At 38.7% G+C, this 15,578-nt stretch overlaps 2 protein-coding genes across 2 annotated transcripts in view; one reads left to right on the top strand and one right to left on the bottom strand.

The window, feature by feature from the left end:
* Nucleotides 1-1,096: 1,096 nt before the first annotated feature.
* rnaset2 (ribonuclease T2) lies at nucleotides 1,097-9,640 on the bottom strand. The gene is made up of 10 exons (XM_085268046.1): nucleotides 9,490-9,640; nucleotides 8,620-8,697; nucleotides 8,450-8,504; nucleotides 4,484-4,533; nucleotides 4,123-4,180; nucleotides 3,442-3,506; nucleotides 2,842-2,955; nucleotides 2,677-2,722; nucleotides 2,489-2,563; nucleotides 1,097-2,391 (listed from the first exon to the last, which is right to left on the bottom strand). Exons 2-10 carry the CDS (start codon nucleotides 8,688-8,690, stop codon nucleotides 2,197-2,199), a joined length of 729 nt encoding a protein of 242 aa, XP_085124172.1. The 5' UTR covers nucleotides 8,691-8,697; nucleotides 9,490-9,640; the 3' UTR covers nucleotides 1,097-2,196.
* A 2,375-nt stretch (nucleotides 9,641-12,015) lies between these two features.
* The window catches only part of myom2b (myomesin 2b), a 29,179-nt gene continuing 25,616 nt past the window's right edge, over nucleotides 12,016-15,578 (top strand). Inside the window, exons 1-2 of the mRNA XM_085268038.1 lie at nucleotides 12,016-12,141; nucleotides 13,921-14,024. Of these exons, the coding sequence (XP_085124164.1) occupies nucleotides 13,942-14,024 (83 nt within the window). The 5' untranslated portion in view covers nucleotides 12,016-12,141; nucleotides 13,921-13,941. The remainder of the gene's footprint in view (nucleotides 12,142-13,920; nucleotides 14,025-15,578) is intronic.

Here is a 15,578-nt window from a genome sequence, read left to right as displayed (position 1 = left end):
TTTCTGCAGACCAAGGGATTGTCACCAGTCACATTGTGTGCCACCCCTCCCTCTCTTATTCTCGCCCCTGCTCCTGGCCCTCACCTCCCTCTTCGTTTCTCCCAACAGCATACAGCAACAGCTGGTGAGGTCACATGGTTGTAACCCAGCTACCTCTCCGTCTCCCTCTTCTCCTGTCCCTTCTTTTTTTGTGTGTGGCATCCAATTCCACACACAGGCAATGAAACAAATGACAAAATAACATGGGCTACAGTGTAGGCTGCATACCAGTAGATGGGAAAAGAGTGGCTAAGATCCAGTCACATCACATCAGAGTAACAGTGTTCAATAAAATCCCGAGGGCAGCAGTAATCAATGTTGGGATCAATAATGATGACAGCAACAAGGACAACAATCACAATCAAGTACAGAGGGATCTGGTTGATCAGTGGGTGTGGGTGTCTGTGTGTGTAGGTACTTGGATCTGTCACATCAGCAGCTTTGCAGAACTGCAGTGTTACATAACAAGAGAGAGAGCAAAGGGGAGGGAGATGGAAATACAGACCAAACTGAGAGGGAGGTAAGGGGTAAATGAGGACTGCGTTCTACCTAGGTCAAGTGTCCATGGCTGACCAAGGCTTAATTTCTTCTTCTTTCTTTCTTTTTTTATTACGTTTAAAATTCTTCATCCAGGGCAGTTCACCTGAAACGCCCAAACTGTGATCTCTAAACCTGGAAATGACTAAAAATGTGGGGTTTTGGCATCGTTTCATGTTAGATCATATTTGGATGTAACTGGCACAGAATGTTAGGTCACTTTACCGCTAATGAAAATGTAATCAGATGTGTTTCGTCATGCTGCTGTGCGGTGTTGTGGGAGGAGATTCAGGATTATGGATTGGTGTCTTTGTCCGTTTGGGATTAAGGATCTATAAGTAGATCACATTAATATTTATACACACCGATATAGACAGACACTACTACGACGCTATACTACACTACATGTCAGGATGCATGTTAAAACCATCCCATGTTTTGTGGCATGTAAAATTTTTTAAAGCAAATAATACATCATATCAAAATGACATTTTACATAATGATTATAGCAGACACTGAATAGATATTGAAGGCTTTATTGTGAGAGAAAAAAATGATACACATGCTTAGTTCAGAAATTTCACACTACAGCATTGATCTACTGTAGATACAATAAAATCCATTAGATTTAAAATAATTCATCTATGAACAAAAAGCCACAGTCCAACAGCATCAATAGAAACAAGTCTGTGTGCAGATCGGTGAGGTGTTAAATAACCTTTTCCAAAACAAGTGCTAAACCCTATTCAGGCCATAGGTCAGCAAAAACTGATGTGCTGTGAACTTGTGTAACATCTTCTGTAATGTACTGTGCTGACACTCACATCTCTTAATGAATATTGAAATAAATGAAAGATTTACTGCATACTACCTTATATTTATGGAAACAGACCTAAAAAGGAAACATCAAACACACATACTTGGCAGTTATAAAGTGTTTCAGAAGTGCCACTGTGGGCTTACAAAGATGGTCCTCAAAACATGCATATCATCTATTTCACTGTGTGTGTGTGTGTGTGTGTGTGTGTGTGTGTGTGTATGTATGTATGTATGTATGTATATATATATATATATATATATATAAAAAACTGAATTGCCAGATAAACTTGGTTATCATGATTCTGAAAACAAAACCAAAACAAAGCAAAAATGCATTACTATATACAAAGAAATGCAAACACCCCTGCCAAAACAGGAGAGAGGACACACAATAGGTGGTACATAGGCACATGTAGCAATGCAGAAATAAATATGCCTACCAATAATAAAAAAAATACACACTACGAAGATTTATAAATGTGCAGCATATTAAACTCCCTGCCCGTCCTGACTTGAAATTACCATAATGCCCCTGCTGTGCTGCAGAGAAACCCATGCTGCGCACTGGCAGTCTTATCTACTTGTAAGAGTCAGACGGGAATATAATTCCAGCAAAGCACAAAGTGACAGTGGAGTGTGGCTGAGTGTGCGTCCTGGTTTGTAGGACGTAAAAAGAACATTTCAATCAAAAGCAGTTTTTATTCAAGTCACAGTTAGAATTTAAATGCATTCGAATAAAAAAGAATCATCATCATAGTGTGTTGTACAATTTCAATTTGTGAAAATATTGGGTTTTTTGTATTATTCAACAGGTGGATAGTAAACTGGCACATCGTGGTTGCACACAGATAACCCTGATCCCTTGTCAACATTCATGGGATAGTCCCAACCTCTATCAGGATCAGATTCCGTGGAAACTTGTTTCTCACAGTCCATCAGGGCGAAACTACTGTTGAAGCACAACTCAATTTGCCCCAAAACCTGGAAACTGTCATTCTGTCAAAACAAACAATCAAAAACATACCAATTAACAATTTAACAGCTGACGTGTTAAAACTCATTTTGAAATAATTTCACTGAACCTGAAATGTACCTTTGTTGAATGGCCACACTGGATCTTAGGTTTGACGTGGTAGAAGTTTTCTATTACTCCTTCAATGTATGAAAACTACACAGACACATCAGGAGCAAAATAAGAGAAGCTGCAGTTATGACCTTTAACTTTGTGAGGTACTTCTAACAAGATTTAAGCTGGGATTGTACAAATACAATCAAACTTACATTATAGTATTGCGGAGAAGGCGTGATGGAAAACTTCTTCAGGATGCTAAAATAACAAAAACAGACATTTCCATACATAAAATAACTGTATGCGTTTCTCTGGACTGGACTGCAGGAATCAGGTGTGCATATGTATAAACGTGTAAATATGCGAGTGGTTTGTACCTGTCCAAATCCAGTGTATGATACAGATCCAGTGCCTTGCTGAAGTATTTATGTTGGCTGTTCAGAGAAATGGCTTTGGCTGCGCACGTACCATGTTTCTTCCACTCATATTTCCTAAAGCACACAAATAAAATTATTTGGAAATGTTCATATTATCTTAAAGATTCACTGGACTGCTCAAACAGACCATGTAGCAGCATTCGTATAAGGCAGGGGTGTCAAACATGAATCCTGGGGGGCAAAGACTCCAATCCTACCACCTGGATAGCTATGATAAATATGAAGAAACGCAGAAAATTTCCTGCTGAAAAACACCTCCTTTTTGGCCAAAAGAATAGATAAACAGTTGCATGACAATTTCTGGGGGTTTTTGTTTTGTTTTGCACAACGAGTCCACAGTAAATTAAAAAAAATTGAACATTTTATGTGAATTAATAAAAACTGTGTGTAAATTAAAACAAAAAACATTTTGGTATCTTATTCCTCAGACTGTTTATCGGCCACTATGTAAAATTAATTTAATTAATTTCACATCCCTGAATTAAAGCAACACTAAAGTGGTAGTAGAAGTGCTCTATAGTTCCAGCAGCTCAGACATACCAGAAGTCATTAGACAAGGGATCAAACAAGTCAGGCCAACTCGTCTTCATGTCTGGGAGCAGGTCCTGAAAACATACAAGCAAAGGCATGCGTTGTTTTATTCATCACTAAAAGGTCTAAAGCATAGGTGTCAAACTCTGGCCCGCGGGCCAAATTTGGCCCACAGCCTAATTACATTTGGCCCGTGAAGCCATACCAAATTACTATCAGAGCTGGCCTACTGGTATTATACAGCTAATATATATATTGTTTAGTATTAAGCTTTGCTTGTTCCATATTCAGTTTTTTAGCAAAATGTGTTTGAGTCCATAAGAAAAGATTCATTCTTATATCTGGAGGAATAAATATATTTCAATAAATATTAACGTTAGCCAGCGACTTTGTTACAGTTTTGAATTTTGGCCCACTGTGTATTTGAGTTTGACACCCCTGGACTAAAGTATAAAAACAGGAGAAATTCACCTTTTCAAATGGTTTCTATGCTTATTTGTATTTTTTTTAGTTTTGGGTGCTTCACTTCAAAACAGCTATTTGGAGACTTGTGTATTCATTTCATGAACTAATTCCAGCTTTTTTTAATATATGCAAACTGGTATTTAAGCTTGTGTTATATTATCTTCTGTGAGTTACACTCACCTAAGAAAAAATATATTTAGAAAAAGACTCTGAATAGTGTTTTACCTCTATTTCGGAAGAGTTGAAATGCCATGAAGAATTGCAGAAAGCGCCACCATCTGGCCTGAAAAAAGAAAGATTCAAACTTCATTCACTCACAGAAAAAAGGGGATATTGACGCAAACAAATAAACAAAACAGAAACAAACAAACATAATTCAGCCAAGCAATAACAACAGTGGTAATGAATAGTTTGGCCAAAGATTTCATTTTTTCACCAAGTAAAAAACCTCATTATTCACTCAATATATACAGTATGGTGGAAAACATGTAATACATCCTTGTAATCAGGGATGTATTACACACACACACACACACACACACACACACACACGCACACACACACACACACACACACACACACTTACCAGAATCCATGTAGTGTCCACTGGCTAATGTTGCTTTGACAGTGCTCCATCTAAAATATATAAACATTTATTTAGACAACTCTAATAATCATTCCACATCGGAAACTGAAACCACGTATTCAACGTATATACACAGTCAGGAACTTTGATGACTGATGAAATGAGGAACCCCTTTAAAGCTACAGTGTGTGTGATAAGTTGAGAAGTTGATTTGTTTTGTTGTTTTTTTAAGGTCATTTGGGGCCTGCAGTTTGTTGTGTTGTTGCGCTGTATTTTTCTTTGTAGTGGTGGATTTTTATTGCTTCCATCTTCAGTGTACATAAACGAGAGCAGCCAGAAACGCGTCTAGGGCAAACTGACATCCTGAGCAAAATGCCTAAATAACAGTACAACTAATCGAGGGTCATCGATGTTACCAAATCAGACATGCCCTTCTGACACAGTCGTGTATGTGCCATAAACCCTTATATAACACCCACAGACATGCTCAGTCAGAGAAGTTCACAAGACAGAATAATTACCAGGAAAAGTGCTTTCAAAAACCACAAAAAAGGGGATGTTCATTTTGTGTCGTCAGTTGTGGTAACTGCGTACTTGTGATCACAATGAAACTCTTACTTCGACAAAGGAGAATCTCAACACGTCCGACCAAATAGCTCGCAAAGATATCACATGATATTTGAGAACTGCAAGCTCAGTTTGTTCACTTTGCATGATAATAATTAAGCACGTTTTGAAGCTCCTACGACCAAATAAATAAATAAATATACAAACAAATGCCAAAGACTCAGATGTTGTGAATACTTAACAGGATTGCATAAATAAAAGCTTCAAATTAACTGCAAATAGCTTAAGACAAATTACAGAGCTATCAGGAATTCACTATCCTCGTATTTATTTCCAGATAAATATGAACTCTTAGGACTGTTTCAGGTCAGTATTTATGCACAAATTTACAATTTTTGAATGCAACTGTACCCTAGTACATGGTGCACTTTTCCCATAAAAGCTACATCTGCCTCATAAATCACACATAAATCTACTAAAGAATGACTTGAAATGAACAAAATCTGCCTTTTGGAGACTCAGTTCAAAGCTTGACAATAGAGATGCAGTGGGATATGAGAACTGTTCTGAGGTCTGTCCTAAAGGAAGTCAACATACCCAGGATAACTTTCTGTTATCTGGTTTCACTTCCCCTAACACTAACACTCCACTTCTTCGCACGCTTTGAGGTGAAGGGACCAGAGGCAGCAGCAGCAAAAACATCGGACAGCAGCAGCCCAAGCCTCATAGTGCAGGAATATGAGGTGAGGCACACACTGAGGGCAGTGAACCCCAGGAAGGCCGCCGGACCAGATGGGGTAACCGCAAAGGTCCTAAAAGAGTGTGCAGACCAGCTGGCTGGGGTCTTCACTAAGATCTTCAACACTTCACTGTCCCAGTCCTGCATCCCGCCGTGCCTAAAGTCAGCCACAATTGTCCCACTGCCAAAGCGTACTAACATTAGCAGCCTCAACGACTACCGACCAGTTGCTCTAACACCTGTTATAATGAAGTGCTTCGAGAAACTGGTCCGACGTCACATCATGTCCTGCCTGCCACCCACACTCGACCCGCTCCAGTTTGCATACAGAGCTAACAGATCAACTGAAGATGCCATTGCTACAACGCTCCACACCACCATCTCTCACCTGGAAGTGCAGGGCCGTTACGCCAGGCTGCTCTTTGTTGACTTTAGCTCTGCTTTCAATACGATACTCCCGGACAGACTAATAGTTAAACTGCTGGAAATTGGACTTCCTTCTACCACCTGCCGCTGGATCAGAGACTTCCTCTCAGACCGTGTACAGAGAGTTAGAGTGGGGCCTCATCTTTCCTCAGCCCTCAGCCTCAACAAGGGTCCCCTACTGTACACTCTGTACACACATGACTGTGTTAGTTCCACCCAGACAACACAGTCATCAAGTTTGCAGATGATACCACCGTGGTGGGGCTCATCTCAGGGGGAGATGAGACGGCGTACAGAGCTGAAGTTCAGAGGCTGTCAGATTGGTGTGTCGATAACAACCTGGACCTCAATACCACCAAGACAAAAGAACTGGTAGTTGACTTCAGAAGGAGGAAGTCCGAGCTGCAGCCTGTCAGCATCAACGGGGAGTGCGTGGAAAGGGTCTCCAGTTTCAAGTTTCTGGGTGTGCACATAGACACAGACCTCCAATGGAGCTCTAACACCTCTGCGGTCTTAAAGAAGGCCCAACAGCGTCTCCACTTTCTGAGAATCCTCAGAAAAATGGACCTGAAGAAGGAGCTGCTGACCGTCTTCTACCGCTGCTCCATTGAAAGTGTGCTGACATATTGCATCGGTGTGTGGTTCTCCAGCTGCACCACAGCACACAGAAAGGCACTCCAGAGGGTCATCAACATGGCCCAAAAAATCATTGGACACCGGGTGTCCAAAAATCATTGGACACCCGGTGTCCTGGGTGCACACACCCAGGACACCGGGTGTTTAAGCTGCTGCTGTCTGGCAGGAGGTTCAGGCTGCTGAGGTCCCGAACAAACAGACTCAAGGACAGCTTTTACAACAGGGCAATAGCCCTGATCAATGTAAATAGCTGACCTGACTGGCTACCTCCCTGGACTTTTTTTTTAGGGGGGAGGTAACAATGTTTAAAACAATAACAATAATAATATTTATATTTATAACAAGGTGCAATAATAATTAATGTGCAATAATAACAGTGTGCAATACACATACACTTATTCTTCTTTTTTATACCAAGTTAATATACTGTGTTGTGTTGTTTGTTGCGTTGTGATGTGTCATATTGTGTCGTGTTGTGTTATATGTAGTGCCGACGTAGGACAGTTTTCCAATTTCATTGTACTACTGTACTATGTATGACTGTGCAATGACAATAAAGAGTTATCTTATCTTATCTTAATACTCAGGCTGCGATCACATGAAGGTGGCCATTAATATGATAGACTGTAAAACCTGGGTCAGCTTATTTACAAGTGAATGAACGGGGTGGCATTGGCACCAATCACGATCACAAACACGGACAGGCTGAGTCTACAAAGGAGAGTAAAACTAATAGAAATGTATGATGAGGTTAAAGACAATGCAGACTGAGTATAACACAGCTCACCAATCAGCAGGATTACAATTACAGTGTCTAATTCAAAAAATGAGCTGTGCAGTAGTATAGTATTAATTCTTTGAATTTTTTAAACTTCTGCATCATTACTATGACCCCTGTCCCCTCAAAATAAATAAATAAATAAATAAATAAATAATAATAATAATAATAATAATAATAATAATAACTTGCACAATAAATGTTTAAGGAACAAATTGCACAAATATGGCTGATGGGATACAAATGAAAAAAAAAATCATACAGATTATAATATTATTTTCATTTTTTAAATAAAAGGACTTTTCTAGCAATTGTTTCAAGGGCTTAAGGTGCAGTTGTGGTAAAACTGTTTGCAGTCAACACGAGAAAGTCATTGTGTTATGTTGTGTCTACGAGAGCTTTATTACTGATCTACCGATGAAGAAAAGACTTCAGCTGCTACTGAAAAACTAGAACACGTTCTGTATCATGTTAGATACATAGTGTTACCCAGGTAAGAAGTGATACTAACCCTGTGTTTTCATAATACTGACCTTGAAACTACTTTGATAAGCTTGAATCAAACCCAGCATACTTCAAATGTTTTGGAAAGGAACCAAAAACTAAGAATGGAACAAGTGAAATATGAGGCACTTGGCATTAAATAATGACACTTTAAATAAAATAAAAAAGTCAGTCAGCAGAGTTCAATCTGGGTGTGGCTGCCATGAGTGCACTTTTTCCTTTTTTATATAAGGTTGCTTCACTTGGAAGACAGGAACTGGTTCTGCACAACTACGATAACTAAAGGGCAATGATTTCATTAATTATACAAACTCACCGAACAGAAAGTGGTTGGCCAGTGATGGGTGAGGATCATTTTGGTCCACATGTGTCTGAAATATAGAAAGATTTCTTAAAAAACAAAAACCAAGAAAACAAATTCAGTCTATCGTTACATAAATCTATACGTTCTAATGAACCACCTCCTAAGTGTTTGTCTGTACTTACTTGGATGAAATTATGAAAGATGAGGACATGGTTAGGACCAGGCATATCAATAAGGGGTAGCAGAGCCTCATGGTTGTCCTAAAATAAAATAGCAGGTTAGTCAATAAATGGCAGCTTATATGTAAAACTAAACATCTACATTACATTTTACATATACAGTGTGGAATCAGTAAGCACGCAGCTTTGTGGATTCTGATGAAAATATGTAACTGACACACACAAACAATCAAAAAGCACAAAATAAGACAAAAATATTATCCCGGCAGTTTTTCTGTCGCTCTTCAAACAGATATAAAATGCTGTTTAAATAACTTCAAAGTTTCACAAACGTATTAATTGGGCCTGTTTGGACAGCTACTTTAATATCTGTTTGTTGTTCCTGGTATGAAAAATACAGTCGAGAGAAATGTCTATCAACACAAATATTGTTAAAAAAAATTTATATATATATATACACACACACACACACACACACACACACACACACACACACACACACACTTGTGGGTCTTTTATTGACTCAGTTTACCTATATGTGAAACTGTATTCTGATTAAGGGAACAACCTTGCCCTCAGACCAAACAAAACATTTGGAAGCCCAATGTAAAATCGTCTGGAGTCACCGCTGTTGTTAAGGAAATAAAGAAATGGCGACAGAGAACTTTTAACGACCCTTTTACTCGGTGTGATTAGATTGTTTACGGTACTAGTTTACATTAGACAAAATTAGCTACAGTAGATGCATTTGCAAAAACTATAATCCTAGCTATCGACGTTTAAAAACAATCATTTAGCGTGAAACGCCCGACTCTTTTATGTCAGCAAAAAGATCGTATTACACACACATAACATATTTTTAAAATCTCTCACCTTGCGTCAAATACGTCACAGCCGAAACTCGCAATAGTTCTCAAATGTGAAACAGTTTCCCGAACAAATAGCTTCTGTCGGTTAAAGTACTTCACACGATCTATAACCGACAGCCCATTGTTTGTTGTTTATGTTCCACATCGCGTCACTACCTACCTGTTCACTTAGCCAATCAGAAGCGATGCTCCGCTCATGCGTCATCACGCAGCAGAACCGGTGGCTTCATTTATTCTCCGGAGTCTGCCGGTGATATTTTCAAATGTGGTGCGTTGATTCAACAGTGTACAGACGTCCCTATCCTCCAGTCAAAAATATGTTGAATATATCGTCGTCATATTAGAATCACTGTACTAAAGTATTACACAGTCATTAGCATTACAACTTTTTCTGCCTCAGTGTTAACCATGAGGTTGATCATTCAGACACTGAGCTAAAGCGAAGACAAAACAGAAAGAAAGAAAAAGAAATATAGGCATATTTTGAGTTTGTACAGACACGTTTTACGGATATTATTGAGACAAAAATCAAAACAAGAACACAAAAATGAATTATTCAATCTGAGTCATTTTATTTTCTTTAAAACATATTTCTTGACAGCCTGGTGGATTGAATATGCGTGCTTATGCTAGGCTTAGAAAAAAACCGGGGAGTTTACTTCACATGTCATTTGCGACTTTGTACATTGACATCTGCTTGGGATTTTTTGACAAGTTGGCACCAGCTATGCAGAACACGAAAACGGAAGCGTGTGACAGCTAGTCTGCGGATTAAAAAGCCCAGAGTGAACACGCGAGAAAGCTGATTTACTCTGTCAGCACCAATTAATGCATGTTTTCAACAGAAATTGGTCAGTATTGGCAAAACTGTCTTCAACATAAAGTAGGTTAAATGTACTGTATACAGTACGCTTCTCCTGTTACTTTTCACTTAGCATCTAAATGAATGGGCCAGCCATAATAAATATGAGGCCCCATTATTGGCCAGTGTGTCAAACTAAAGGTATGGAAGGAACATTTCTAATTTATTTCACTCTTGTCTTTTCAGGCTGGCTGTTAAAAAGTGTTTTCCATCATAAACAGAGCCTGATTAGACTCCATATGTCTGCACTGTCTGTTTTTAGCTTTCAAAATCTGTTTTTCAGCCTCAGTGTTAACCATGATGTAGCAAAATGATCAGGGAGAGTATAGTACTAAACAACCAACAGGGGGCTCTTTTCCTACCACAAAAGCTTATGGTTTTGTTTTTACCCCCAGCACCACCACACAGATAGACACAGACACGCACACTTTTTTTCTGTAATTTCTAGACTATACTTAAGCCATTCTACTTAACTAGATGAGTCACAGAATATTTAAACAGTTATTATTATTATTTATACTGAACCATGGCTTTAGAGATTAGAGGTCAGGATAAAGGGTATTATTGACTGTCTGCTTGACATGGTGATATGTAATAATTATGAAAAAAGCAAGGACTGGTCTTTGGGAATTCATCTTTTTCATGAAGAGTTTAAAATTAAGGATTATGAAATTTGTTTGTTGCACAGGTCAGTTTTTCTTCATTTCAGGAGCTGCTGATTGATAGAAAAATTTGACCCCTGCAAATAGAACTTGTTAAAAACAGCATCTCTCCGGAAAGCATTAATCCCCAGTCACATCAATTTTAAACTGACTAGGTGTTTGTCTAAATCAGCTTTTCTTGTACTCTCATCTTTTGTTTGGCGTATTCATTCTCCTGTCTATGTCATCAGCACCACGTGAAACCACAGCCATGCCTCCCTCTCTCCGTCTTCCCTTTTTCCAAATGTGACTTATGCTGTCCTCTCATGTGATTTTGTCTCAGATGTGAAATGTGTTTCAAAGCTCCTCCACTGTGTCAGGAATAGTCAAGCTGTAACTGTAGCTATTTTTATAAATAGACCCTGGCCAAAGTTCAGCATGTGGCACAGTGTCTTAAGACATTTCTCAGCACAGAATGGTGAAAGACCTTAGAGAGGGTCTAGTATTAACTAATATGCAGCTAAATTTAAATGTAGCTATAAACTCATGATCCACCGTATCCAGCCATTGTAATACAGAATTTAAATCTGTTTTCCTCAGTTTGAGTGTGCATGTTTTAAAAGCTCTATAATGATGCATACAGTGACACATTTTATTATTCATTAACATGTTATTGTGGCATGGTAAAACTCATTAGTTAAGTGCTACTTGAAAGCTCTCCATACTGCTGTCTAGTCTGTGGGGCTAAAAGTGCTGCTGGTGAAAGTGTGGTATTGCCCCCCCTCCCAAAACATAGCATCACTGTTGTCAGATTCTCTGCATTGTCTGTGTGCTCTCGTATACTTAAATAACTCATTATTAAGCATGCACCATTAATTTGGAATACCAAAAACAAATCGGTTGGCTTCCATTACAAAGTGTAATGAATAAACTCTATTATTCAAATAGTTTACTGGTTCCAGTAATTATGAGTCTTGAAGGATACTGGTTATATATAGGCAGCTCTGTCTCCTTTTAAGGCCTCACGGAGAAGCAGGTGGGGAACAGTTGAAGACGGGTGGTGGTTTTGTTGGCCCTGTACTTGGTTTAGGCTGACTCCCTGTGGATTCAGCTTGACAGCCGAAGTCGCTGCAAAGGGAATCAATCTCAAGGGGTAAGAAAATCAATTTTAAATTCAGTTTTATGCTCCTCTCTCCTCTGGATCTGCAGCTTTGTTTCAAATCCAAGTATAGCTGGTGGGATCAGTGGGATGGCATAGAGAGAACAGACCGAGGCACAGCCAAGAGATGTTTCTTGCTCCTTAGTCAGAGCTATTAATGATACTCAATGTGATGAGTGATACTATATATTAATTTCATTTTATTATGAATATTAATTACTGCATTCGCGATATGTGGTGATTCATTTGGCGTGAATGAGTGACCAACAGAGGGCTGCCTGTCGGTGTGCAACGCTTGGACTTTAAATGTGTTGGTTTCATGTATACTTGAGCTCATTTATCCGCTAACAAAGATTACGCCTCAAGTTAGAAAATGTACAAGCGCTTGAGCCAATGTTGAGCTACTGTATTGTTGCTACCACTAGTTTTGCATCTAGGTAGAAGTGTTTATGGTCAGACTGGAGAAATTCAAAGGCTTGCATTGTTCTGACTGAGATCTATAAAGTTTTACAGCTACAATAGAGATGTTTGGGTGTTACGTGAGGTAACACCCACAGTATGTTTGCTAATACCAAATAGTCAGACAGTTACAGTAAGACTGTGGTTACCCATTTCAGGGAAAATATAATGACTGTAAAAGGGCAAAATACGAGTGATGGACATAAATAAAATATTGTGCTTCATTATTCAAATGAGAACGATTATTTTTGCTGTCTGGGGATAGAGGTTGGAGGCAAGGGTTTTGTTTTGTTCTTTTACTGTGGCTGACTTTCTGCTTGGAGGATTGCCTTGGGCCAATAGAAGTGATGCATACAGTGACACTGAATCTTAGCAGTGTGTTTCAAAGACATGGAAGTAGAAATGTTTTTGCCGGTGCAGCACGTCTCAGTTGCCTTCAGGGAGGGAGGCTGGGCCGCAGTATCGCTTCACGTTTCATCTGACCTTATTTCTGGTCCCTGAGGACTATGAGGTGATGCAAGGCAGTTATACTCCCCTGTGTGTGTGGATGATGTAAGACAAAGCTACTGTATTCTCTTGCCTTGAAGTCCACATCTACTCTGTTTATATGAAACACACAACAAATGAAAAGGACTTCAGATTATACACGAGACATTTCCTGAAATGTTCTTAATAATGAACGTTTTAAATAAGCTGGAGCCAGACAGCCGTAAGCAGCATGCACATAGTTGATGACACATTTAAGGATGCTGAACTGTCAGTGATACGTTTGTATGGCAACATTTTCTTTTTCTGTGTTTTTAGTGTCAGTTTTTACGTCCCTATCATCAATAATGGATTAATGCCGTGCTGTCTTAGTCACGTTCCAGTAACTGGCTTCCTTTTTGTCTAATTTATTCAAATTATATTTATTGGCAATTGTTAAACACACAAGCCATTACTGCTATCAAACTGGTACCACACTCTTGGCTGCAGCTGTGCTTCAGTTGCTATTCTTATCCATACTTGTCCATGCCCTTTGTTTACATTTGTGCCCGTGTGTTCCATCAATATAGTGTCATCTTGTCAGTCCTGGAGCCGACAGTCAGCTATGTTTATGAATTTGGATGTCGGGGGAATAATGCAGACTTCAAGTTTCCAAAGTTTAGGAGTGTTTTTTTTTTCCTTTTAGGGTCGAGTAAATAAAAACATCATGCTGAAATGTAATTGGAAATGACTATTTTCAAAATTTCAAGCATCTCTTCAAGAATCGTTCAGTGTTTGTCTTTGTGATTGTATGCATCAATCTTGTAATGTGTGGTGCTGGTCCAACAGGTCAATATCTACGGCATCATCATGTCAGCGTGGATCAAACGTGGAAGTTACAACCATGAATACCACCACAAACAGAGCCAGTATGTGGTTAAAGAATATAGCAGGTACCAAGAGACTCTGTATTATTTATAGTTTTAAGTTACTTAAATTGTCCTAATAATATTACTAATATTAGATGTGTAACAGTAGTAAGGTTTTGTACAACTAAACCTGCAAATGAAGCCATGTAAGCAACAGACGGACTAACCAACATAAAGACTCTGAGGTGGTTAGTAAAAGCTTTATGAAAAGATTTCATACTTGATTAAGGAACTCCTATGAGTAAGGAAGATTTTTCATTGTAATTTTCTTGTTAACTTTATGGTGAGTTTCCTAAATTTGATTAGGTTTGATAGTGTAAATGAATAAAAAGGCTGCTACTGTAAAATCTGTCCTTAAATTAGTGATTTTTCTTATTATTAGTTACAATTTCTGTTTTCATGTCTGCTTGTGTGTATGTGTGACTCAAAAAAAGAGTACTAACAGGTACTCTGGTTGCTTTGTTCATTCTTTACTGAAACTATTTAAAAAGATTTATTATTTCCATTCCCTACTTATACTCAAAATTATATTATTTTAGATAAAACAGCCATTCCAGGTGCATTTATACCACTAAAAACAGAAGAGATGCATGAATATGTTCCCTTTCCTTCCTCATATGTTTACCCAATCTCCTTTAAAGTGCACCACAAAATTTGCATGTTTAGCTATTTTAAGGCAAATCTCTGTGTGACACAAATACTAAGAGTCACTCCCGGTCAAGGTCAAGGATAGACTCATCTCCCTGACTTAAAATGCTGCATTGCTGCTCCTGCCCCAGATGGCAGATCACCGTACCAACTGTTGTTTGTTGCTGCCAGCTTTCAAGATCCCCTTGACTTTAGGGGCTGAAGGGCACTTCTGGTGGCAGTTGTGGAATTACTTTTTGTCTGAAGGGTTTTGTTTTGTTTTTTTAAACAACAGCAATGAACAACACTGCTATGGCGTATCCATAATGTTATATACAAATAATATTACATCAGACTTTAGCCAGGATCTTATATATTTGGCAAATAAGCTGCTAAAAGTGAGAGTTGTGCAATGGCTGTGTGATTAATCAAGATCTAGGCAAGTTTAAAAAAAAAATACACACAAAAAAAATGCAGGTGTCGAGCAGTGAGGTGATAATCTGTAATTTGCCCTCTGTACAGTGTGACTCTTAAGACTCCGACAGCCGTGATCACACTGCCAGAGGGGTCATAGATTCACAGATGAGTGTATGTTGATGGCCTGTTTATAGCTTCCTGTTTAAGGTCATGTTTAGTTGTCTTTCCCCGTCCTGCATTATTCCTATAATTATTCCCTGTGTTTCAGGGACATAGACTGGGAAGCATGCATAAAATAAGTTCAGGCTAAAACCTTTCATTCTGTAGTAGTATTATAGCACTATATTTATGCTCACATTTCAGGAAGTACAATGTATGTTTGGTAGGTCAGTACTGATTTATGAGTAGAAACATGCACCATGTCCCACAGTATGGCCCAAATACTATGAGGCATTTTTTAAATTACAGCTGGGAAGCCAGTGCTACTTACTGTAAGAGGTTTTTTGGCAGGGATGGTCCACATCTCAAAGTAAC

The sequence above is a fragment of the Mchenga conophoros genome, linkage group LG1, assembly GCF_057382185.1.
Source record: "Mchenga conophoros isolate Kocher_MC1m ecotype Shallow Benthic linkage group LG1, M_conophoros_male_GT1.1, whole genome shotgun sequence".
NCBI lineage: Eukaryota > Metazoa > Chordata > Actinopteri > Cichliformes > Cichlidae > Mchenga > Mchenga conophoros.
The sequence above is the reverse complement of the archived record's forward strand: the minus strand, read 5'-3'. Positions and strand labels throughout refer to the sequence as shown.

Bases quoted from the DNA above. Each gene is read 5' to 3' on its own strand.
- rnaset2 (XM_085268046.1), bottom strand. From the start codon at position 8,690: ATGAGGCTCTGCTACCCCTTATTGATATGCCTGGTCCTAACCATGTCC. The intron at 3,507-4,122 runs GTAAAACACTAT...GTATGTTTTCAG, and splicing joins TCAACTCTTCCGAAATAGAG to GACCTGCTCCCAGACATGAA. The intron at 2,564-2,676 runs GTAAGTTTGATT...GTGTCTGTGTAG, and splicing joins CTTCTCCGCAATACTATAAT to TTTTCATACATTGAAGGAGT.